This window comes from Cyprinus carpio, chromosome B8 (genome assembly GCF_018340385.1).
Source record: "Cyprinus carpio isolate SPL01 chromosome B8, ASM1834038v1, whole genome shotgun sequence".
NCBI classification, from domain to species: domain Eukaryota; kingdom Metazoa; phylum Chordata; class Actinopteri; order Cypriniformes; family Cyprinidae; genus Cyprinus; species Cyprinus carpio.
This window is the reverse complement of record NC_056604.1, coordinates 6,377,888-6,405,549: the sequence shown is the minus strand read 5'-3', so window position 1 is coordinate 6,405,549 and position 27,662 is coordinate 6,377,888. Positions and strand designations below refer to the sequence as shown.

The window sequence follows — 27,662 nt, the reverse complement described above, 5'->3', positions numbered from 1 at the left end:
TTTCGTCCTCTACACTTTTCTGACACTGCACTCCAATTTAACTCTTTAGTGACTTTTTAGTGTTTTAGTAGACCAAGGCTGCATTTATTTGATCAAAATAACTAAAATGTAATTTATTAAGATGTAAATTATTCCTGTGATGCAAAGTTGAATTTTCAGCATCATTACTCCAGTCTTCAGTGTCACATGATCCTCCAGAAATAATTCTAATATGCAGATTTGCTGCTCAAGAAACATTTCTAAGTATTATCAACAGTTGTGCTACGTAATATCTTTTTGAAAACCATGAGTCTTTCAAAAAAGAGCATTCAAAAGAACAGCATTTATTAAAAAAAAAAATATATATATATATATATATATATATATATATATATATATATATATATATTACTGTAACAATGTTAAAACTTTTTACTGTCTCTTTATTTAATGCATTCTTGCGGAAACTTACAAAAAATTTGCTTTTTGTAGATAATTCATGACAAATATATCACAAAGTCTTCAATTCTAAAAATGGTATTTATACATTCTTTAATAAAAATGTGTAAAAATGAGTTGAAGACAACAAGGGCACCAAGACAGAATCTTATTTACACAGAAATGCAAATAGTTATAGATGCTATTCTAACAAAGTCTAAAAAGAAGTCATAATCTATTATACTAAAAGTAAAATACCTGAACAATGATGGGTGGAATCAGTGAAAACAACCTGTGCCAAAAAGGATGTATTACTTTTTAGTACTCTACTCTGTGGAATACTTCATTCTGATTGGTCAATCACTGCATTCTGTCATTAAATATTGTACCATAAGAACCATTAAACTATAATTGACTGTTGTCTCAGGCAACCAATTCGCTGCGCTAGTTTTATGTCTCTCACATCACTCTGAGGTGTCTTTCTTCTCACATAATAAAATAATTACAACTCAAATGTCCATTTACATAAAATACCGTATAGTCAGATGGTAATTATCACAACACGTAAACACGTTCAGAGTGATATAAGACCCCCTACATGTCGCCTTGCGGTCCTGATCACCCCGTCAGGGTTTATTTTGCAAAAATGATAGACTGACTCTACATTAACCCTTGCATAATAACTTTCATTAATGCATAATGAGCAAACATTACATACTGCTTAACAGATCAGATGCTGATGTACAATACGTTAAAATAGAAATATACATGAATATTTAAAAACTCTAATGAGGTTTCTACAGTAAATATATGTATGCTCATTAACTAATGAACTGCGAGGCATTATATAAAGAATAATGTTGGTTAATATAAGTCATTAGAACGTGAGATGAAACACAGGTGGTGTGAATGATGCAACATTGCGTCAACTAAGTGAATAAATGAAACGTTACAGATATTAATGTGTCTCACCGTGACAGTTTTAATGCGGCCGCCGCCTTTGGTGCAGGTCCATCCAGAGCGATTGAAGAGCAGTCCGCAGATCTCGCCCTCTGAACACGGGGACATCTCACACCACTGCTTGCTTTTCACTATCCGGGCTACAAAAAACATGAAATAAATTTCAGTTCAATTCAGTATTGTTGGAGAACTGGTAAATAAATCAATATAAACTCACTTTCCACATCAAATCATGTGCAACTTATGCACAAATTGCAAAAAGTGCTGTATTGTTACCATGTGGTGTACATCATTATAAAATATATATATATATATATATATATATTAGGGCTACATTTTAGAAAATATATTTTTAATACAAATTTGATAATTTACATAACCATTTCAAGCCAATAAGGCGATAATGGGTTATTCAACAAGACTCAAATTTGAAAACTTTCTCAATTTTTTTTTTAATATTTATTTAACTTTGCTTTCTTTAGAAAATATTCATAAAAAATTATAAAAAATTATAAAACAACAACATATAAAAAAATGTGTAATATTTTAGGGTAAATTTATATAACCATTTAAACCTGCATAACATGCTTAAATGCAAAAACAAAAACTGGTTCTTCCAAAAAAGAATAATTTTAAATATTGCATTTTCATAGTCATGTTTCATGTTTGTTTAGGTATACTGGGCAATGTCACATAGTCTTCAATGTTGTGACAAATTTGATAATTTACATAACCATTTAAAGCTTCATAATATGCTAAAAGGCCAAAGGCATCTTTTTAGCATTTTCTTTTAAATAAAAAGTAAGTTATTAAAAACGTTAATGTGTGTTTAGATATTCTTCACAATGTCACAAAGTCTCCAATGCCGTATTTATATATTCTTTAACAAAAATGGGTAAAAATAAGAGGATTACATGCTAAATGATAATTTATATATAATGTGTCTCATTTTTTTTTTCTTTTAATGGATTTTTATATAAGATTTTTGCTACTACAAACCTTTGAGATCCAACAGGCATCACAAAAAACCACCCAACCTTTATATTCCACATAAAATATGGATTTGTGTACGAAAGTGGATTTGAGATTATGGCAAAGTCATGCATGTTTCAGTAAGCAGCCTGCAGGCCTTGATTCACTGCACATTTCATTATCTTCACGTCGTAGAACTGAAACCATCAAACAACTCAAAGAGAGCTACATCAGACATGTGTATGCACTGAGGCTCTCGCTTTCAGTTCTCTTGTTTGCTCTGTAGATCCATGTAAAATTCCATAAACCCCTGCTGTTCCCGTGCTTCAGATGCAGATCAACCAGCACTCAGAGGGTGATGAGAACAAAACAGGTCAAAGATGATGTGGAGGATCAGACAATCAGAAGATGGTTGCTTCTCGTCTGCACACCAGGAAAGAAAAATAACAAATGAAATCCCTTGAATAACTCAGTTGTTTCTCCGAGACAGCAATGAGATCAAATGGAGACCAGATTTGTGCTTCTCAAATGTTTCTACTGAAAAAAATATTCCCTCATTATCTCACAAACATCTAGGGATTCAAAAAAGATTTCAAACTCCTTGACAGAATACCAAGGTCAATATGAACTCAAACATTTCTCATTTTTTTTCTATTATAATTTCTCCAAAGGAATGTTATAAGAACTACTTAAAGAAAGAGTGTTAATACTTAAAGGAATAGTCCATTGAAAAAAAAAATTTACTCCATCCCAGATGTAGACAAGTTTGTTTCTTTATCAGAACAGATTTGGAAAAATTTAGCATTAAATCACTTGCTCACCGATGGATCCTCTGCAGTGAATGGTAAGTACACAGTAAGTAATCCATTCAAATCCATCGATTAACATCTTTTGAAGTGAAAAGTTGCACGTTTGTGAGAAACAAATCCATCATTAAGATGTTCTTAACTTCCATCTCCTGTTGCTCTGTCTCATTAAAATCCACCAACATATTTGCTTAGAATACTTTTGAACTGTTTTTTGCTTGTAAATCTGTGCATATTTCTCTCCTGATTCAGACAAGATACCTTTTACACTGCAGAAAACAATATTATAAGTAAACATCTTATACTTTAGCCAGGAAAAAAAATGGTTTGTTGTGAAAACATTTTTATGACAGTTTTTTTTTTCTTACAAACATACAGCTTTTCACCTTAAAACCTTAATTGATGGGTCATGTGGATTACTGTGAACTTTTTATCAGCTGTTTGGACTCTCATTCTGACGGCACCCATTCACTGCAGAGGATCCATTGGTGACATGTATCATTTCTCCAAATCTGTTCTTATAAAGAACTCGTCTACATCTTGCATGGCCTGAGGCTGAGTAAATTTCCAGCAAATTTTCATTTTTGCATGAACTACTCCTTTAAACGAAACATAACTGAACATGGATGTGCACAGAATACATTTCCAGGATTTAGATTATCCTTAAATTCTACAAAATCCTCAATTTCATTAATACAGCATCCCTGTGAGGCCTCAGTTCCTTGATTACTCAGTCCATGCAATTTTCTGCGCACAAAGGCTCAGCTTCCTTTTCGAAATTTCCTGCCACCAGACGCTTGAGACATGTTTACAACCATTTTCTTGATCTGAAACACAGCAGGTCTTTCATGGCAGTCCTTATGAATATTGCGTATGATAACGCTATCAAAGCTCCATCCCTAAATTCATCAAAGTAAAGTGGCGCAGCTGAAATGAAGGATTATGCCTTTAAAACGACGCGGAGCAAAAGCTGTGGACGGCCGAGCCAGCTCTACAGATCTCATCCAAGTCCTCTCGTCCCCAGGGGGCCTAAAACAATCAAATCCATCCCACATCACATAAACAAGCCTCCCTCTGAGGGACAGTATTCAAAAGCACAAATACAACTGGGCCATGAAGAAAGAAAACAAAGAGTGCTAAAGAAAATCAATGAGCTTAAATGAAGCTGGAATGCTTCAGCGAGGTATTTAGCGCGCAGTCGGTCAGGGTGTCTGAGCTGCGATGCTTCATGCTGAGGAATGGCTATATTGAGGTAACGGTTGTGATTACACACTTCAGTTGGAATCTAGTTGAAAGAAGTACTGGGGTGTGTGGACTAGTTATAACATCTGTGAGAAATATCTACTGAAAGCACACAGAGCACCTGAAAACTAGGTGTGAAATTTTGGCCCAACATGTGAAACATGTCAAATGAAAAACACCTTGCTGCTATTGTACCAGATCTATGTAACAAGTTAAACTTTGAACTGTACTACGCGTACTATTATAAATACTGACTTCAAATGAACCAGTTTCATACTGTATACGGATTAGGAGCTTACTAGCTCATACTAGTTCTGATCTGAGCTAGAAAGCATACTAGAATTACTTTAACAATTATACTGTATATTCTTACTCTATATACTTTAAACTAGTACTCATACTTCAACTAGTATTGTATTTAAACAATACTGTTTATTCATCTTTGATTCAAGCAATAAGACTTTGAACTAGTACTGGACTTACACATTGCAAGATCTAGCATTAGTCTGGCTCTGCACTAACCCTAGTGGTCATTTTACTACTAGTCTAGTCTTTCAACTTGTACTCGCTTTAGCACTATAAATGTCCTGAATTAGTATGCCTACAAAACTGGTTTTGAAACATCACATTTTCTAGTACCAGTCCTGAATTTTACTCTCATACTAGCACTAGTACTAGTACACACATTAGTACTGGATTTACACATTGCAAGTTCTTTTTATTATTTAAACTAGTACTCATACTAAAGCTAGATCTGGCTGTGCAGTAGTCCTTTACTTATTCTAGTACTAGCCCTGACTTGTACTAGTTCTCACATTACTGGTTCTGACTTTGAACTAGAATTCATACTAACACTTGAAGTAGAACCTTGTAGTAGTACACCTACTAGCCTGAGTACTAACTTTTAACTAGTATTCATACTGCTGATACTTGGAACTAGTACCCAGTGTAGCCTGGAACTGAATTTGAATAAGTATACATGCAGTATACTAATACTAATACTGACCTGAACTGTGACTCATACTAGTACTGGATTTGCAAGCTCTGAATTTAAACTACTACTCATACTAGGTCTATCTGCACTAGTGTGTATTCTAGTACTAGTCCTGACTTCATTAGTAGTATTGTTTTTTCACTATCACTTAGTGAGGCATAGAAATTTTAGCAGTTGAAAATATTCCAAAAATGTTGAATGAAACCACTTACTGAAATGTATTATATCAACTGTGGAAAGACATCAATAATACAGCTTGTAAACAATGCCACATAATGTTACATTTATCTCAGAGAAGTCATTCAATGTTTATATAGTTTATTAGGCAGCTAGAAAAAAAACTCTCTAGAGAGAAGCTTTTAAAAAAATATGCATTATATTATATATTCATTATATTATTACATATTTAACTTGTCTTCATTATTTAATGTACCTTTATCTGTCATGAAAACAATTTTTATTACAGCCACTCTTTAAATGTTTATATTTTAACAATGAAATGGAGCAGAAACATAATTATGTCATTGTGTGAATTATGTCCAATTTAAATGTTAATATACAACTGTTGATTATTAAATACATTTGAGTAATTCATTGATGACTAAATAAAATAAATTTCCAGTTTTAGTTCTTTTTTTTTTTTTTTTTGGTGTTTTCGGTTTTGGTGTTTCTTTAAAAAAAAAATCCATCCAAGATTAGCACTAAAACTGACTTTGAGTTAATACACACTCGTGCTAATACCAACCTGAACTGCTACCTACACCAACTGTGGTACTCATATTAGCACTACTGTTTGCTTTGAACTAGAACAGATATTACACATTCAGTATATTCAAAGCTGGTTTCCCTCAGTAATTTCCAACCGCTTCCCTTTTCATCTCATCCTAAAATACCTTGTATAAACAAAACCAAGAAGGTGCTGATCCACTGCCACCTTTAAAGGCCTGATCTAAAAACAAGCCTTTAATGTAAAATAAGAATATAGCCTTAATTATCATTAATGCATGTGGGATGCAAATACACACACGTCTCATTGGGTACGCTGAAGTGCTCTAACTAGGCCACACAGGGAGCAGAGACCGGCAGATTACAGCGCACACAGAGTTTAGCAGATATTTTCGTACCCTATTTGTTTCATGTGATGCCTGATGAGGCTCCTGAGCCGCGCTCTCCTCTGTAGAGGCAGACAGTGAACACATGGCCTCCTGGGGAGCCGTGTGCCTCCGCTCCAAACTCACTGATCATTAACTGCTTGCAAATAGATAGAACAAGAATACTTTCTCTTTCAGGGTCACTGTATATGGGGCAGGCATATGCAAAATCCCCCCAGAAACACACACAAAAGCAGCGGAACGAGAATCAATATAAACATGCATGCAGCGGCCCACAAAACCGGATAATTTCCTGTTCCTCCCTGCATGTGAAAAAAGATACCACCCACTGACCAGTGCGTTTGTAAAGAGAGAACGAGTCCAGCTTCAAATTGAATGAATCACACCCACACAAACACCATTTCCTGTGGTACCTCTGTTCTGCATCATCTCTCTGTGCGCATGCTACACCTGAGCCGGCTCCGTCTAACACACCTACACCGATTCAGACGCCTGTAGGGACCCGACCCACGCATAGCCTCCCTCTCTCCCCTGGGACCCTTGACCATCTGCCCCCCGGACTCATCTGCCAGACACAGCCTCACCTGCAGACTGCCATCTGACCGAACAGAGCTCAACAGACAGCACACCGTTTTTCATTGCTGTGAGTTCAGGAAATAAATTTCCATTCTTTTTCGTGCATTTATTTTCAATAAAAATGAAGGAAATAATCAAAAAGCTGAAAATAAAGAATCGGGTAGGGTGAGGGTAGGTGTAGGGAGGGCTTTGTCCCAATAAGGTGGCATCCATTTAATAATTAGAATTAGAATTATAATTTACACTCAATCCGTTATTACTGCATACTGTTTTATGATGTACAATAATACTGAGGTACAGATAATTTCCACTATTTATAAAAAGTAGTATAAAAAGCAGAAAATCCTGCTATTTTATCAGTGTAAATAGAAACTATCGATATCTACACTTAGTGTAAATAGCATTTTGTTAAAAATACTGCTATTTTCACTAATTGTAAATAGCATCCATCACTTATTGCAAATAGCCGCTGCCTTTAAAAAATGCCATTCGGTAACAATTTAGCAATGTGCAAAACTAAAAATATTGGTGGGATGTCTAAAGGACATGCTGACTGCTCAGGCAACTAATCTTAACTGGAAGCCCTGAAGCATTTTTTAAATTTGGATAATTATAGCTTGAAGCGTAGAATGTTCAAAAACGAAAAGTGGTAAAGTCGCTAATTAAAGCACCACCAACATCTAAATAAATAAATAACAAATGTTGCTCTTTTGAAAAGTTATTTTAAATTGTAATATTCCACAATATTACTGTTTTACTGTATTTGTGATAAATAAATACAGCCTTGGTGAGCATAAGAGACTTTCAAAAATATAAAAAAATCTTATCAATACATACATTAAAATAAGTTAAATAAAATAAAATAAGTTCTTAAGTCTCTGGGGTATATATATATATATATATGTGTGTGTGTGTGTGTGTGTGTGTGTGTGACCCTGGAGCACAAAACCATTCTTAAGTCTCTGGGGTATATTTGTAGCAATAGCCAACAATACATTGCATGGGTCAAAATTATTGATTTTTCTTTTATGCCAAAAGTCATTAGTATATTAAGTAAAGATCACGTTCCATTAAGATATTTTGTAAATTTCCTACCGTAAAAATAGTAATATGCATTGCTAAGGACTTAATTTGGACAAATTTAAAGGTGATTTTCTCAATATTTAGATTCATTTGTACCCTAAGATTCCAGATTTTCAAATAGCTGTATCTCGGACACATATTGTCCTATAATAACAAACCATACAACAATGGAAAGCAAATGCAAAAAACTGTACTGTATGTATGCATGTGTGCACATACATGTATATATATTTAGTTTATTTTGTTATTTAAATTTAAATGTAAATGAAGTAGAAATTACTTATGGATTGTGCCGAAGCATATCCTGATGCTTAACCTCAGAGCTGATGGCAGTTGTACCATGAAATATTCATACATTTACCATAAAAATCAATTTCGTCATGGAAGTTGGCATTTTAAATTTCTAAATCTCTCTGTTGAGCTCTATAATGCAGTGGATATGAGGACCGGATGAGAAGCAGCAATAGGTATATATACTAAATGCTGATGGGTGGATGGATGGATCTTTAATGTAATTCCTACATTCTTTGAAACTTTAATCATCTCTGTACAGCAGTCATGAGGAAGCCTGTAATTTTACAGCATGTGTGCGTGTTCACGCAACAGGTCCTTCTTTAATGGATCCACTACTAATGGAGCATGAAGGCAGCAGAGAAAGCCAATAAAAATCAATTTCCCACAGCTGCAATTATGGCACTCTCTTGGTTAATTACTCTGGTCTTGCCGTTACAAACTGCTACTAATGTGTCGTTGAAGAGCTCACGCTGTATAGCATTTACCAAAAAACATCATCGTGCTGAAAAAAACAAACTACATGACCCCAGCTGTCAGGAGAGTTAGGTTTATTTGCTACAGAAACAATGACTACCATCACATTCAGGTTTACAACCTAAGAAAGGCTGAAAGCCCTTGAGATACTCCACCACATCCAGCACTCGGCAGAACAGACAGGTTCAAATATTCCTCCTAAACCGCAGTGACAGACACAATCCAAAGATTACATTTTTTTTCGCTCCCTCTTCACCGATCATCATCCGTCCTCGACTTTGACACAGCACACACTGCAGAGAGGAGCATTTCTTTACATGCAGCAAGTCTGACTATTGTGTTATATTGTGTGATACAGGATTTTGACATGAGACAAAAAAAAACAATGCAATGCAAATTCAACAGTGAAATCGAACGACATGACGTGGCTTGTTGCATGCTGTGAATGGATATATGTGTGTGCACATCCACACAAAGTGAGAATGTGTGTGTGTGGGATGCATCTCACCGTCCACGCATGCTGGTCGGGCCCGTGTGGTGCCAGCGATCTGTCCTCTCCGGCAGGCACAGCGGGCTGTCTGCCTGGCGATAGTGCGCTTGGGTTGACTGCTGTCTCTATTCAACATCACTATCTCACATGTTCCTACAGCCAACTGACCTGTGGAGGACACACACACATACATACATTACAGAAAGCATGACATAATAAAGATATCAGTAGTAAAATCTTGATATATAAACTTCAACATGAAGGTTTAATATCTCTTAAAATGAGCCTATCTTTGAGTGCATTGTTATGTAGCAGTCTGAGAGTCATTGCCAAAGCAATCATGGAGGGAAATAAACATGGATGGCTTTCGGTGAAACAGAACATTTAAAGGAACGATTCACCCAAAAATGAACACTGTCATTGTTTACTCAATCTCACGTCATTTCAAACTGGTTTAACTAAGGTAATTTGTAAATCAATACAATGAAAGTGAATGAGAACTATGGCTGTCAAGCTCCAAAATGGCACCACAAAAGTGGTTCATTTGATGCGTGCACTATAAAATTGGTTCATTTGATTCAACAACTATACTCAGATTTCTGAAGCCATATAGTAGCTTTTCATGAATGAGTCTTTGAGTTTACAAAACATGAACAAATGATTCCTTTATGAATTGGACTGAAGACTTACTGATTCAGTCTCAGAGGCTACTCCAAGTTTAACACTGAAAAACAATTTCAGTTTGCATTCCTCAAAATGATCATACTTCATACAAGGCCACTACAACTGGAACAAATTAAATATAAAAAAAACCAATAAACATTAAAAACAACATCACAAAAATTGAACAAAAATAACAAATCAAATCACATAACATTCATAACAAAAGTGAGTGAAAACTGGAGCCGAATGAAAAATGTAAAGCTTCAAATTCACATCACAAATGTGCGTAATTTGACTTGTGCACTATAAAAGTGATTCATTTGACTCAACAACTATATTCCAAGTCTTCTAAAGCCATACATTAGTTCTGCATTAGGGACTTGGTGAACAAATTCTTCTTTGGAGTCTTTTAAAAGAATAGGCTTATCAAGCTCACAAAACTGGTCTTAATGATTCATTTATGAATCGGACTGATTTGGATCTCTAGTTTAACTCAATGACTCTGACGTCTCAGAGGTTACCTCAAGTTTAACAGTGAAAAACAACTTCTGTTTTAACTGTGCATAATGCAAAGCTACTGTGCTTTTTGGTCAATTTAGAAGTTTGAAAGCCCCAGTCATCATTCATTATAATTGCATGGAAAAGAACAACCTGTACAATCAGTTATAAGACAGAAAGTCATCTGTACTGGAAACTGCATTTTCATTCTTTGGGTGAAATATTATTTTAAAATAGATATCTAGTCCAACGGCTCTGAATACCAGCATAAAATCTCATTTCCCCATTGCCTGTACTATGAAAATCATGTAACAATACAATGAAAGTGAATGAGAACTGGGGCTCCAAAATGAAAGTGGTTCAACTGACTCATCTGTGCAAAATAAAGATGGTTATTTGAGTCAATAGCTGATTTGGATCTCTAGTTCGACACACTGACTCAGTGATTCAGTCTCAGAGGTTACCACAAGTTTAACAGTGAAAAACAACTTCAATTTTGACTGTGCATTACACAAAGCTATCATATATCAGAAGGCCACTTTTGGACCACTTTTATGGTGCTTTTAGGTCCTTTTTGAAGCTTGAAAGCCCCAGTCATCTTTCATTGTAATTGCATGGAAAAGAACAACCTGTACAATCTGGTTGACATAAAGTAATGATTGGGAACAACATTTAAAAAAAAAAATTAGATATCTAGTCCAGCAGCTCTGAATACCAGCGTAAAATCAAATTTTCTCTGTGTTGATATTGAGAAAATCATTTAACTTGTGTAATGGATCTCTCCAAACATATCCAGACATCTGAAATTAACCAAAATAGGCAAGCTAGCATCGAGCATCACGGTGAGTTGCAACTAATTTTAAACAAATTTTCAACTAATTTGTCTTTAGAAGAAACGAATACCTGAGATAATTTAAGGTGTCACTTAAATGGTAGCTTTTTGCTTCTCTAAAGGTGTTCATTGTTGTTCAAGCCTTTTACAAAGCAAAATCTCTTTCTTTTATGTCCTTCGAGACCACTTCCCCTCAATGGTTTCTCTGACAGGCATAAATGCTTGGCTGAGTATTTTTGACACTTTTAGTGTACTGGCAAAGCTCACAACTTTTATTCAAGTGACCACAATGACCAGCAAGCTTTGTAGAAAAAGAACAAAAAGTGCAAAAAGTCATTAGACATTAGCTGACTCATACACAATCATAATCATAATTCATGTCAGTGAGAAAAGTCTTCCTTGCTCCTTCATTTCCTATCTTCGCTCTTTCTTTGTGTTTGATCAAAAAAGAAAAGTGGCCGGGTACAACTCTATGAATCCACCCATTTAAAATGGCAATAAAAGCAGATTTACAATGTTAATTAATCTTGTGTGATACTGTTGAAGGGCCAACAGAGATGTGATGAAAAGGGATTTTTATATGTGTAATAGAACTCGGGAACAGTGATGAATCACCACCGACTCGTGCTTTAAGATTCCCTTTCACAGGAAGCTCATCTCAAGGGCGCAATAATTCACTCTGATCAAACCGAACGGAGAGCCAATCAGATCTCACCCTAAAAAATACATTAAAAAAATCAAAAAGCCTAACTATTGTCTCCAAAATGCAGCGACACTGCAACTTTAATCAATGCTTGATGGAAGACAGTCCAAAAAGAGTATCTAGCACCATATTCTCCGTTTGTCAACGCGTCAGCCTTGATTCCAGCTTTAAGCTGCTGCTGATTGCAGGGCTGAACGGCTTATTGCTATTCATCATATTTTACACTTGCAAAAAACAGCACATCCACTCTCCCGTTGCATTAGCACTGGACCCATTGAAATGCAAAGACAGCAGTGTAGAGCTGATGACCACTACTGCTTGGTCAACAGTCAGCACAGGCTGAGCTGATTAAGACGGACGTGTCGAACGCAAAGCTCGGACTCTGGACAGGACGACCAAAGGCTTTCACAGTCCACCGGCCTGGACAATTACTATTTCAAAGCAACAGGTTAAAGTCAGCGAACCCGAGAAGACACATGCCTTTCAGGAAGAAACCAGAGGAATTGAAAGCGATGTGCAGTGGACAGACAGTCAGCCCAATTCCAACAGTAAAAAAGCTAGATAAAAAAAAAAAAAAAAAAAAAAAAAAATAATAATAATAATAATAATATATATATATATATATATATATATATAATATATATATATATATATATATATATATATATATATATATATATATATATAAAATCTATCTAAAAATATCTATATTTATAGGACTCATAATTAGTGTCTGCATTAATGAACTAACGTTTATCCCATTCTCACTTCAAAATCTCACTTGGCACATACAAATATTTTTCCTCTTGCAAAAACACAATACGAAACATTACACACCAAGAGGAAAACTTACACGCAATTTCAGGCCGCATGTGTCAGATGCAAAGTCTACTGAGATTGTTTTAACCTTGACGGTGATGGGGGCATCTTGTTGAGTAGAGATGAGGAATCCCAGCAGACATCATTATTGTAAAGACTATGGAGAACGCTGAAGGTCACCTCTCTCTGTCTCGCTCCCTCTCTCGGTCTGATCAGCCTCCTCCAAAATAGAGCCACAACCTCTTTCCATAACGGCCCACATTAATCCTCCACAGCTCAGAATTTAGATAAGAGAATTAACCCCTCCTTCAGTCCTCTGATGCTTTTCTGTTTGCCCCTCTTTTATGCTTTCATTTCATTTCGAGATGTTTCTTCAACTACAGCACTTTTGTTTCTGTTAGAAAATAAATTTACACACACTTGCATGAGTTAATCTGATTTGCCTGCTAACAGCATACTGAACATTTTGTTGGATGACTTGACAAAATTAGAGCTTAACTGGTAATTAAGTATTAATTAAGCGTGTATATATACATACATATATATATATATATATATATATATATATATATACACACATACGCACACACACATATATATTATGCACACACACACACACACACACACACACACACACACACACACACTCACACACACACACACACACACACACACACACACACACACACACACACACATATTATATACACATACACACACACACACACACACATACACACACACACACATATGTATATTCTTCACATATGTATCATATTTCATTTCAATCATGCTCATCACTGATTCTATTGTTGCCTTGGTAACCAAGTACATTGACTAGAAATGAAGGGTTGCGATGGATGTCAATCATAATTTGTGTAAAAATGGAAATCAAGATATGAGACAAGTATAACTGAAGTAATGAGAAATCAGTACAAAATATGTTCACTTAAAATAAATCTCATAATGTAAATAATTAAATTTGTGTAAATGTAATTAAAACTGTGTTTAGTGTGTAAATTTTTTGTTTATTTGATTATTTAGGTTTTAGATTGGGTTAAGATTATCATCATTTTAAAAAGGTAATCATTTATATTCATGTTTATGTTTTAAGATTGAAAATCTTAAGTCTGATACAAATGTTAAACGGTTGTACAAAAATAAAATAGTGAAGGCATGTTAACAACTTTCCAAAAGTGTGTGACCTTCACATAAATAGGAAAAATGTAATTTAATATATTTTAATTCGTTTAAATAAAAATCAACCCCTGGGACATAAGAGTTCCCATAATTAAAGAAACACCCGCAAATGGTGCGCGCACACACATACACACACACACACACACACACACGCACACACACACACACACACACACACACACACACACACAAACAGATATACATAGACAAACAGATAAACAGCTGTGTGCTGCTGGCCAGGCACATCAATGGCAAGAAATACCAGCGTTCTGTCCATGTTTAACAGCCAGAGGATGAATGGGGACGGATGGAGATAAGCCTCGGAAAACAGGATGGAAAGAGAGAGAGAAAGAGATAGAGTCAGAGGGTTTGATGTGCCAAAAGCTTGACAGCCATTCCATCACCGGTTGTTAAGTTAATAGATATGACAGGAGGTTTTTCTGCCTGTTTAGTCCAGACACGACAGACCGAATCAAATGATAAGGATCTACATGCACCTGGACACAGAGCAGCACAGAAACACCCTGCTGGAGCAGAGACCGGGTCACCAAACTCAGCTCTGCTCTTCTGCAGACTCTACTTCCTCTCTCACAGGAACTAGATTCAGGTCTGCAGTGTCATTTTCAGTCGAAGGATGTAGGTACAACTGTAAAGGAACATGAGGTTTAAAGCTAGTGCAATTCAAAACAACACCTTCTCTCCAAATGCAGCACCACAGGACAGCTGACAGGAAGATGACACCTGTTTCTTTCTGGAGTTTTCAACAACAGATATGGGTTAGACAAAACACATTTCACTGCAGACTCACTGGGTTTCAATCACTTAAACCAGCGGGAGTGCTAATAGTTTAACACTGATGGGAGTGAATGGATGAATCTCATGAAACCAGTTAAAAACATGTCCAAACAATCTAAACAATACATGTCTAAATTCAAAAGACAAAAGAAGTATAAAGTAGTTCGTATTAAGATATCATTTAATTAGATTTTTAGGACCAAAGAGATTTTTAGCATTGCAAAATTGTAATGATAATTAAGCACATTTTATTACTAATTCTTATTACTGTAATGCTAAACAACCACAACAACATCAACAATAATAATAAATTTTACTTTTGAGTATTTTGTTATTTTTCATGTTGTCACTGTTACAGTAAAAAAAATACTGTAATACAATATTGTTTATTAAAACCAGTATAGAGGCAGTACAACAAATAATACAATAAAGTGTAAAACCATTGCCATTTAAATAATACCTATTTCAATTTTTTGTGAATATTATTATTATTTTTTGTGAATAAATTTATGAGTAATAGGAAGTAAAAAGAAGCTATGAGAAGGGTTACTCCATCGCAAAGTGAAACTTTTGTCATTAATCACTTAGCCCCATTTTGTTCCAAACCCATAAAAGCTTCGTTCTTCTTCGGAACACAATTTAAGATATTTAATTTCATTCATTTTTCATTTCATATTTTATTTCATTCTTTTTAAAAAAAGAAATGAAAAGGAGCAGAAAGAAGATAAACTTATAATATCTGCCCCTTATCAACATAAGTTAAATTACAATTCCAAAGAGGTGCGCTTACAACACGTCTACTTTACAGCATGAAAAGTATTTATTTATTTTGGATGAAAACCCGTAGGCTTGAGACTGTCCCATAGACTGCCAAATAAATAACAGTGTCAAGGTCCAGGAAAGTATGAAAAGCATCGTCAGAATAGTCCATCTGCCATCAGTGATCCAACCGTAACGTTATGAAGCGACGAGCATACTTTTTGTACACGAAGAAAACAAAAATAATGACTTTATTCAACAATTCCTCTCCTCTGTGTCTCTCCAAATCAGCGTAGTGCCATTTTGGCAATTCTGAGCAGTACGCAGGCGGCGTATGCTCTTCTGTATCAGCTGCGCTGCGCTGTTTTCTTTCAAACCAAAGCATAAGTACACGTAAAAAACGTATCCTTGTGGCGCAGCTGATACAGAAGGGCGTACGCATCATTTTGGGATGGAGTATCCCTTTAAGGCAAAATCTGTTCTATTAATAAAATAAAATAAAATAAAAATGTGTTATATTATCACAAGATTAAAATAATACAAAATACAATAAAATAAAATACAATAAAACAATATTTAAAAAAATATATATATCTCAAGATTAAAATAATAAAAAATACAATAAAATTATAAATTAAAATAAAATGTGTTCTATTATCATAAGACTAAAATAACAAAATAATCAAATCAAATCAAATACATGTATTAAACTATTGTATTTTACAGTACATTGTATCAGAAGACACAGAATGTAGTGCACAAGGAAGACAGTGGTTCACACAGTGTTAAACATCTCCTTTGATGCTCCACACATGACATGAAAGAGAGTAAATGTGAGTATTTTCACTCTTTCTTTGTGGTGGAAAATGACGTTCTTGACAGGTATCATGAGATTTACTCAAATACATCTCTTCAGTCCACAGACAGTCAAGCTAATCCTTTGTTACTGTACGAGTGGAAAGAGGCACAGCTTGAGCCGCAGATGAAAAACTGCTCCTCTTCAGAGTTTGTCTTTGCTGTTAACAGTTATGTTCAGCAATAGAAATGGCCATAACCTCCTGCATTGTGTTCTGAAGAGCTAATTAACCCACCCTAACCCTCTAAGAACTTGTTTAAACATCTCTGTCATTTAGCATCAACCTCAAGTGGAATGAGGACCGCTATAACAAAAATTGACACAAGTTAGCAACAAGCCAGGGAACAAAGGTCGCACACTTCATACAACATCCGACAACGGTAAAGTCAGACAGAAATTCTCAAGAGAGAAAGAGAAGGCAGTGAAGCTAAAATACTGCAGAACATCATATCATTCATCTTCATATATTAGACTCTCAAGGATTCCTCTCAGCTGAGAGAGAGAGAGAGAGAGAGAGAGAGAGTACAGGAACACAATGAACTAGAGCAGGGTGGCATTTGACATGAATTAAATTTATATTCACCCAGCAGCAAAAAATATTAAACAACAACACAATTGATTTTGCCTTAAAAAGCTTTTGAGTTTTCCATAAACATCCGTTCACTTCCACGGCTTCATTACATACAGAGGCACAAGTGGTTTCTCTGCACTACATTTATGACATGGGCCATCATTAACATCTGGCATACTGGGAGCTAGTGGCCTTTGTTAAGGAAGAAATTGCATTTTGCAAATTGTGCTGCTGGAAATTACATATCTGTCCTGCCCACCTACACAATATTATGACAATGGCATTTAGGGAGAGTGCAAAAATAACCAGCGATTCATACACTGTGGTTCATCCAAGTAATCCCAGAGGACAAATTTATTGCTCAGAGGTTGATCGCTCACGGCTCGAGAGAACTAATGGAGTTCTCCGTTATCTATTATCGGGTATCAAGCATCAATTTTGTCTCAGATGTTTCTTCTAAAGGGTTGTGCACCATTCAGATATGACAATGAGAATGTCTGTTCAATTCTAACTCAATAGAAGAAGCAAACAGGATAGAGTACTGCAATTTAAACTTGAATGTAAGGAAGTAGAATTAAAGTGAATTGAAGTTGAAAGTATATAATATCACTGCAATTATGAAATAAAAATTAAAGATACATTTTAAAACACAGACCGACAGACAGACAGACGGACGGACAGATAGATAGAACAGAATGGTAGATAGAATGATAGAATGATAGATGGATGGAAGGATGGATACAGTAGATACCTGTAGATGGAAAGATGGACAGACAGACAGACAGACAGACAGACAGACAGACAGACAGACAGATTTATTGAAACACAAAAACAAGACTATTGGAGTCTTTCTTTCCTACAGGATGTGCTGAGAACTTCTGCTGCATTATAATTAGAATCATCTCTTTCCACCCACTGATACCCGAGCTCAACGGTGAAAGCCGAAAGGTGTCGGCGGTGGCAGGGCGAAAAGTCCACAGAGGGAACTCTGACATTTCCAAATGTATTGTCAAATAAACTGGCAGCACTGATGTTGGTGACAGCTCATCCATCTGTCTGTTCTGTGGCCCAGAGTGCACACCCACAGCCAAGCGCACTTTGATTTCCTGTCTTTGCCATGACAAATGGCGGCGCTTTGTGGGGGGAGCTGTCAGGGCAGGATTCACAGCCACTCGGAGCGACCCACACATTTCTCTGTTACCAAACCCCCCAAAAGGGCCTGACAGACCAAAGTATGTGTTGCAGGTAATGGGCCTGTTTTAAAAAGCACACAGAAGCCCTTTTATTTCATCACTCTCCCGCACTGTAAATCCATTTCCGAAGCCAAACACATTCCATCTGTCTCTCAGCCGTAGACGTGTTCACTAATATGAATTATTCTCATCTGTAGTGGGGTTTTTGGATACCAGTCAGAGAACAGCATCTACTACAAATCATGCCATCTTAAATCACAGCTGGTGGTTGTCAAAGGTGGTCAGAAATTTCACCCGCCAAGAATCAACAGATAAATTACCTTTCCTTGAGAGCACTTCCAGAAAAGGCCTCATGAAATTGCCTGACGAGTTCGCTTTTTTTTTCAGTGTTGATGCATTTCCTATTGAAACTACATGTTTAAGTGGGTAAAATAGTGGATAATGTTTAGTTATGTCATATCCATGAACAATTATACTTGCTGGGAGAGACATTCTTATTCTAGAGAGGATCTGATTGGACAAAAAAATGTGTAGTGTAGGAGAGGGTTATTTACTGTATTAACTAAATCTAAAACCATAAAAAATTTTTAACCTGAAATAAAATATAAAAAGTACTAAATAACTAATGCTAAAATTGAAATAAAAATTAAGTATATACACAAAATTTAATTCAAATTTTTAAAATAGTATATCAGTGATACTGAAAATAAGTTAACACTGGCTGTAGATGACTCATCAAGACTTTTGAGAGGTTTTCATGGAAGAGAAAGACTGTAAAGTTTAAATGTGCACATCTACAAAAAGTGTACGAAAACATTAGCATGTAGATACTCTAAAAGTGAAGAACATGGACTAAAAGCTACACAATTCATATTTTGATTTAATAATGTTTGATAGGGTGAAATAAGTCATTTCACCACAATAATAATAAAAAAAAAAAAAATAATAATCAAAAAAAAAAGCATCCTAATTAATACCAATAATAACTAAAAAAAAAAAAAATGAAAACTAAAATGAAAACTAAACAGATTTGAGTTAACCGAAATAAAATATATAAAAAATTAAATATTGGGGAAAAAGTTAAACCAAACTAAGACATATATTTACATATAAATTCATTTAAGCATTTTAGTGTTTAAAATAATTTTTTTAATATTATTTATCAAAAAGTCAAACTAAAAATAAATAAATAATCTTCAATGTCAAACATGTCAAATACACAAATGTAAATGTAACACAAAAACGCCACTATACAGTTAAACCAGAAGATTGTGCTTAAAAAATGCTTTACAACAATTTATTTTTGTTTATTTATTTATTTATTTTTTAAATACTAGTTAGTGAAACTTTGGCCCTAAAAAAAAAAAAAAAAAAAAAAAAATTAGAATGCTCTTAACTAAAACTAATAATGACAGAGTGAACTAAATCAAAAAGACAAATTGAAAAAATAAAAATAAATGTACTTAAAAATGGCCACTGAAAGTAGGCAAACAATATTATTGTAGATGTTTCACCAGTGACCTATTTTTTCCTCACAGGCCTCTCAACAGCATGAAACAGACTTATGTTTTCCTTGTCTGTCTAATAAGCAATGATCAGAGGCATTTACGGCTCAGGTGATTGGCTCAGAAAATCTTTCTGGAACTCAAGCAAAGGCAGCAGCATTCAGGCCGTGTGCACCAGCCGAGTAACTGCCATTAAGATGGATGAGACTTCTGGATAGCTCTCCAGGTTTATTAGAACTCCTTGAAAATCAACCAATGAGCGGCTTACAGTTGTCTCTGCATATTAAGCCAGACACAAGAAAGTGCTTAAACATCAGAAAAATGTCACACATCACCTTTAACCAGCGCGAGCAGTCTCTCTGATGTGCAGTGCAGCATTTGGAGCACTTGACGGATAAAGAGAGACGTCGGTCAGTGACATGAGCTTTTGTCCTAACAGCCTGCATATTTGCACATGCAGAGAAGCTTGTTTGCATCTCACACCACAAAGCAGCTGAATCAAATTTGCACAGGCATTAGTTTGAACGCGTAGTGGTGTGGGAGGTGCTCAATGAAACTAAAATCTCTTTATGATATTTAACAAATGACTACTCTTCTGCACCAAGGTTTCTGGGGAATTCCGCTAAGGAAGAAGAGAGAATTTTTAATTGGACTCCAGACAATTGATTTTAATCTTGTAAATCTCTCATCTCGTCACTGTCCCTCTCGTTACTCCGAGCATCGGTGATGAAAACGCTCTGTGCATTATCGTGATGTCATCACAGCGGCTCTGTTGTGATGCTGGATGACAGCCCTGGCCTGAGAGAACGGCATAATTAAATCACGACTATAACCCTGGCGCACAAAGACACACACACATCTCCATATCTCTTGCATCTTACCACAATTAAAGCAGTATCATACTGTAATATGCATGTGTACGCTGGATCTTTTAAAAAGGCAGTTAAAAGGACAAGAGCAATGATGGTTTTTCATCACATGCCTATGGTGTTTGAAGGGTCAAGGCCTCGTCGAAACCACATTCTTTCATCTGTAAATGACTCGGAGCCAAACAGTGGCAAAGGCCGATGGTCACACACATTGATCAATCAATATCTCTCCCACAACTTCAGTAGGGTCACGGATATCATTATCGAAATGAAAGTCCACCACTCTGTAGCATCACAGCAATCATAAGTTGCCACTTCATCCGGCTATAGACTGAAATCATGTCCCTTTAATGGATTTTTTGTCACCCAGAATGGAAAATTCAGTCATTATTTACTCATTCCAAACCTGTATGTCTTTCTTCGGTGGAAAAATAAATACATAAGCAATAAAAAATATACAATAAAAAAATATGAACTGATTTTAAAAAGTCTTCGATGCAATGTAAGTGAAAAACAAATAAATAAATATATTCAAATTAAATAATACAAATATAAAGTGATAACAAAATAATTCAGAGCAAGTCCCTTTGGATAAAAGCATGTCAAATGCATAAATATAAATAAACTAAATGAAAAATTAAAATGCCACTAGAGAGCAACACTACCAGAATGTGCTTAAAAATAAAATCAAATAAATTAAATAATGCTGTTAAATTTTTTTTTTCTTAAACTTTGAATTTGCCTGTTTGTGAGGTTGATGCCGTATAAATTGTCCTGTGAAGGTATATTACTATCTACCTATCATTTTATTCCAAACCAACCAACCAACAAACAAACTAACAACCTATCTATCTATCTATCTATCTATCTATCGTGCTGTCTGCCTATCATTTTATTCTATATCTATCCATCTATAGATACATGAACAACATGACTTCATGGCAAAAATATGCCCTCACTTTGCCTGTAAAATACAACACATTCAGTGACATTCGATTAGTGATTTATCAACTAAACAACCTGAAAACCCTAAAAAAATTCCGGCCCTCAAGTTTTTTAAATCTTTTTTTTTTTTTTTTTCATGGTGGTCAGAATAAAAAATGTATTTCAGCAAAGGAGTTTCCCTCCTTAGTTTGAGCTGGAGGCCATGAAGCCCAGATAAAGCTCAACCATTAACTAAGAGGATCTAGAAGGAATGTTTGATCCCTCAAAAACAAGACACCAGTTCATGGCTTCTAACATTCAGTGTGCTGAACGTCTCTGTTAAACATGAGGATTTGTGCAGCAGGGTGCCCATAAATCTGCAGTATTACCGTGCTAAGACGCCACCATGAGATAAAGTGTTAATGTCTGTAATATCTCTTATTATATCCCATCTTAACTCAAAACCCCATCGCACCCCCCACTGACAGCCATCTGGAAAACTTCCACATCAGCACACAAATGCTGTGCCACGTATGACATGCCTCCCAGTGCCTTTTTAGGGCAGTTAGCTTATCAAATGTGAGTCATATTCTTACCCCTGACTCAAATCATGACTATCCTCTTCATTACCTCTAGAACACACACACAGAAACACCGGAGAGACTTGCACACACATGCAACAACACACCGTGTAATGCATGTTCAGTGGGCATTGGTGTAAATGCATGCATACAAAAGCACTGGTCCCTGAACACATCATTCACAGCATTAGAAGAAGCAAAAGAACTTCAGAGACCCATGAGCTTCACACTACAACTAGTCCGACACTCACAATGTGCCACTTAAAGCCATTCACATTCACGTAGAAGAGAAAACCACAAATTAGATCTCAGCTGAGAGAAATCGAAACAATGACACAAATTGTGATCAGATTTCTCAAGTCCGCAAGGTTCTTCACATTTGCATTCCACATCTCAAATTCAGATTTTTTCCTCCAAAGACGTTTTAGGAGACAAAGTTACATCTCCAATAAATCTTCTGAGCTGTGAAAGAGCAACCCCAGAGCAATACAATTTTCCTCTGGGTTGTGAAGCATGCCCTTCATATTATGCTATAGATTTCCATAATAATATCACAAGCTCTCCAGGGTCTCTCAGAGGAGTTGTTTTCAGAGGAGTCCTATGCTGTATGGTTTCTCCCCTGGGTGTTAAGGCACAGAAGCTCGGCTCAGAGAAATCTGACAGCTGCATTTTTAAACAACTTTAAAATAGGGACAAAATCAGGTGAGTCTATGCATAGAGAGATGAGGTTATTTGGACCCCGTTACCATAGTGAAAGTCATTTATTCTGATGCTCAACACTTGCCTTCTTTCAGGATGTGGGTGTAGATCATCCACAGCATGAGCAGGCAGCAGAGAGACGCGCCTCCGCCGGCACAGAGCGCCCGCATCCCCGACTGCATCCTCTCTACGTCCCGCAGAAAATACTCCCGGCACCCAGCCTAGAGCACGTTCAAAGCAAACTCTGCTACTTCCATAGATTTTCACGGGAATGCGGGCGGGATGCGGAGAGAGAGTTAATCCGACGTGAATTTACGCGCAGTGTTTTCCATTTTACGCATCTCATAAAATGCATTCAAATATTTAATTTGCAGTGAGATGCATTAAAAAGTAATTATTGAACGGGTACTTGCCCAATTAAATATTTAACTATACAGGCTAATATGTGTTTTATTTAAAAAGTAAAGCAAATCAGATTGATGGAAAACTCATCCAAGCAAAGTAAAATAAGTCATAATTTGGTCCGTTGGAAATTGCGCAAATCCTCTGCGGTCTGGAGAAGTATCCACACAGGGTGAAATGGTCAGTGGTACCAGTCCAGTGGTAACAGGTCCAGAATGTACGGATGCTGAATGTAGATGAGCTCGAGACAGAGATTCGGTTCTGGGTCTTCAGAAATGCGTCTTCTTCAATGTCACTCCGACGTTCCCAAACCAGTTCGTGTCAAATCACACAGAATCTGCCCTGTGGAGTTACAGAGAACAGCAGTGAAGCGTTTCGCGCACACTGTATGTGATTCGTGTCTGGATTCAGAGCCGAGGTCTCCCTCCTCTGGCACGCGCGCACACACGCAAACTCACGCACACACTCACAATGTGTGGGGAGAAGAGATGGAGATCGTGAGGAATTTAACTATTCCGGTTCCTTATAGTACAAATTTACAACAACAACAAAAAAACAACCTTTGACAATGTGGTCCTAAAACAGGTGGGAAAATGCATTTTCAAACTAGGTTTCCTTGTGGAATTTCGTATGGGCTTTTATATGTTCCCAATTACGAGGAGCCTACATTAAGTTTTGCAGTTAATATGAATGGGGAAAAAGAAAAAGGACACACACAAAAAAAACCTCTCAAGTTTTTTTCTACTTCAGTTAGCCTACGTGAACTGCTAATAATTTTTCTTGAGGTCTTGGTCGAAAATCTGCTCATATAAATTAGCCTATTCTATCTAGAATCTACACGTCGCGCTATATGTGTTTGATTCAGTGAAAAGAGTCGACTCAGAGTCATTCCTGCGGGAACTGAATAGCCTGCTGGTCGCGCTGTATGCGTTTGATACAAGGAAAAGAACTGGTTTATCAGACCCACTGTACTAGTGCTACTATGCGTTTAATAAAGTAAAAAGAACCGGCTTATCGCAGTCATTCTCTCTGGATTCGCACTATATTGGTCGCGATGTATTCTTAGAATCAATAAGAAGAACCGGATCTTCGGAGTCATTCCCTCTCAATTCGGAATATACTGGTCGCGCAAAAGTTAATATATATTAATAAAGCCTATATTGTCAAGTTGACAGTTTTACAGTTTATTTAATCATAATTAGCTGTCCTTAAGGCGACAACACTACAAGGCGGTTATAGATAATTTGATATATTTCTACATATCCAAAAATACATTAATTATCCTGTTTTCAGTAATCAGTTGTTAACTGTACAAAACAATGCAAACAGGTTGACTATTTCAGATCATCTCCTACAAAACTACAAAACTAAAAATTGTGATGCAAAAGAGAAGACTGGCTACCTGAGCATCCTTGCAGACTTCACATGCTGAAATTGAAATAAATTACAGTAGCACATATCCATTTTTCATAAAGTCATTGTTTACACTTATATTCCACAGAGAACGCCTTTCTGTGAAAAGAGCCAGCAATATTTGCAAATGATCTTGTAACAAAGTATAGGGCTGTGACTGGAATTGCAACTAAAGAAGAGCCTAACTATGAATATATGGCTATATGAATACTATACAGGATTAGATACACAAATAAATAAATAGAATGCCTTCTTTTGTATAAGTGAATATATACATAAAATATCAGCCCATAAAAAGCCTCTTCTAATGCAATATGCATAGAGCAGTGTGCATTATCCAAACAGGATGATTTAAACAACAGCATTTCCACGAGCTTTACATAAAGTATTAAACATGGTCACAATTTATCAAACTTATCAGAGTACAAAAGCAATGATAACTCCACGATAATGTAATACAGGTTAAAAATGTGTTATATACAGTATGTCACAAATAAGCATTACAAAGACCAACAGATTCATACCTCAGGTGATTTGTAGAAATATTCAGCAAGCTGGAGTGACTGACATGAGAATGCTTTCCAAAACACACCATTAAAAAAAAAAAAAAAAAAAAAAAAAAAAAAAAAAAAAAAGTCAAAAGGAGTCAAGCTTTTTTTCTTAGCAAATTCTACTGTGCTCTATCAATATGTTGTTTTTCCCCTCTCTCTCTCTCTCTCCCAAAATCTGCACGTCACCCACTGGGAGATAAGACCAGGTACAGTGCTTCATCTCCATATTTTGGTATTCTGCACTGCACTGCGCCGGTGAGCAATCCATTCGCATCTTTCAAGATTCATGGCAAAGCACCATTAGACATTTTTTCTTCTTTTGCTATTGGCATTACAAAAACATTCCCTATCCTTAGTCAGCAATGTGAAATGAACATATTGTTCCACATTGATAATTCACTCACTCTCATGTCTTTCCAAACCAGTATGACTGACCTTCTTTCTTTCACGGATCACAGAAGATGATATTTTGATTTCAAGATGTCTTTTTTTCAAAGAACACATACAATGTCCAGGGGCTTTCAGGCTCCAAAAAGGACAAAAAGACACAGTAAAAGTATGCAATTTGTGTCATATACATGTTCATTTGGACTTCTTTTATGGTGCTTTTGTGTCCTTTTTGAAGCAAGGCACCTGGTACCTGTAAGACTTCATTTGTGTAGAAAAAAAGCAGTGTGAACATACTTCAAAATACAATAAAATAAAAATAAATGTAAAAATATTAGGACTGTCAAAAGAAGCAAGTGCAATAAACTACTTTGCAATTAATGCCTTAACATTCAGTCAAATATTTAGGGGAAAAAGCCAAGTAAAATGTATTTATAATAAGTAACATTTATAAAAAAAAATATATATATAATAATAATATACAATTATTGTTGTTGTACAAAATATGTGATAAACCATTTTTATTTATAATAAATAATGATTATTGATTATTATAAATAAAATGTGATAAGCCCTTTTTTATTTATGACAATAATGATAATAAGAATAAGAATAAGAATATTTATAAATGTTTTCTTTTCAAAAATCACATACAGTCGGCAGTGTGAACATGCTTCAAAAAATCTCCTTTGGCATTCAAAATACAGGTTTATGCAAGCACACATGATGACAGAACTTTAATTTTGGGCAAATTATTCCCTCAAGTACTTTGAAAGACTAATCAAGCATCATCTACGTTCTAACGAGGCTTTCACATATTGCTGCAGACAGCTCAGGGCACGCACACCTTTTTCTAGAGACCCTTAAATGTCCATTAATTATTTTTCAAAAGTCAAACTGACAGATTTTCTACATCGATTTAGCCTCTTCTAAAGTCTCCTTTAAGAACAGTAAACAACAGATGACACCCAAGCTATTTTTTAGAGAGCATCTAAGCTCAGAAACGTGACCAGCAGCCCTTAAAAAAGCAATAATCTCAGACCAGCACTGCTCGCTTCCTCTCAGCAAAGAAAACCCATAATGCGCTCTTCTGACCGAAAACCTTGAAACAACCTCGCATATAGATCTGAATTCATTATCACACATCAAAGCAAATCTAATTTCATATATTGTTTCAAAACCTGATAGTCCAGACCTCTCTGTGTGTGTGTGTGATGCACTGGTGCTCTGAAGTCAGTACACACGGGCCATCTGTGCGGCCAATAATGTCGGTGTTTGTGGTGCACGCTGTCAGATTTAGCACCCTGCTGATGCCGCTCCATCTTCTAAATGACCGTCGTTAAAAACTCCCCATTCATACAAAACCATATCAATAATTCAGACCCAGACCCTACAACCATCCAGCCTCATTTGCGGTCGAGGGGACACTCTCATGCCAGCAGGGTCCAATGGAAAATGTTTGGCAGTAATTATCTGATGCTGATGACAACTTTCCCAATGATCTGATAAAGGTGGCACAGGTTATTCTTCAGGACGAGAGAGTGTGACAGCACTGGAAGACCTTTGGCACTAAAGTCTATTAAACAAGACCCTCGGCCATCGCCCTCAGGGCCGTTCATCCTTCATTTTAATGGTCTGAGAGTTGAAGTGCATTCTTTAGCTGTGTCACCGTTCTGTCGCTCGGAGAGAATTGAGCGGCTCCGGTGTCTCTTTGGCAGATGTCTGGAGACCCATCCAAATGGAATCAGCTGCTTTGAATCACGGGATTTCATCCATGCAGAGGCAGCATATGGTTCGTGTTTGTGTGGTTAACTTTGCTTTTGCTTATTAGCATCCTCTACCTCACGCTTTGAGAGAAATATCACAATTTGGCTCGCCGTGGAACATCATTATTCTTGCAAGAGTGCAATAAGAACAGAACTCACTCTACGCAATCAATATTTACAACTGTGGCCGTGCCGTTGCATCTATTGTTTGGGTTTTATCACTTTCTGCTGTGCTGGTCCTCGGTTTCGCTTCGGC

General features: G+C 36.2%; 1 protein-coding gene across 1 annotated transcript in view; it reads right to left on the bottom strand.

Annotated features, from left to right (window-relative positions):
* The window catches only part of LOC109080590 (chemokine-like protein TAFA-5), a 41,963-nt gene extending 18,222 nt beyond the window's left edge, over positions 1 to 23,741 (bottom strand). The window contains exons 1-3 of the mRNA XM_019095622.2: positions 22,973 to 23,741; positions 9,439 to 9,588; positions 1,390 to 1,517 (exon numbers count right to left, since the gene is read on the bottom strand). Of these exons, the coding sequence (XP_018951167.2) occupies positions 1,390 to 1,517; positions 9,439 to 9,588; positions 22,973 to 23,069 (375 nt within the window). The 5' untranslated portion in view covers positions 23,070 to 23,741. The remainder of the gene's footprint in view (positions 1 to 1,389; positions 1,518 to 9,438; positions 9,589 to 22,972) is intronic.
* Positions 23,742 to 27,662: the final 3,921 nt, after the last annotated feature.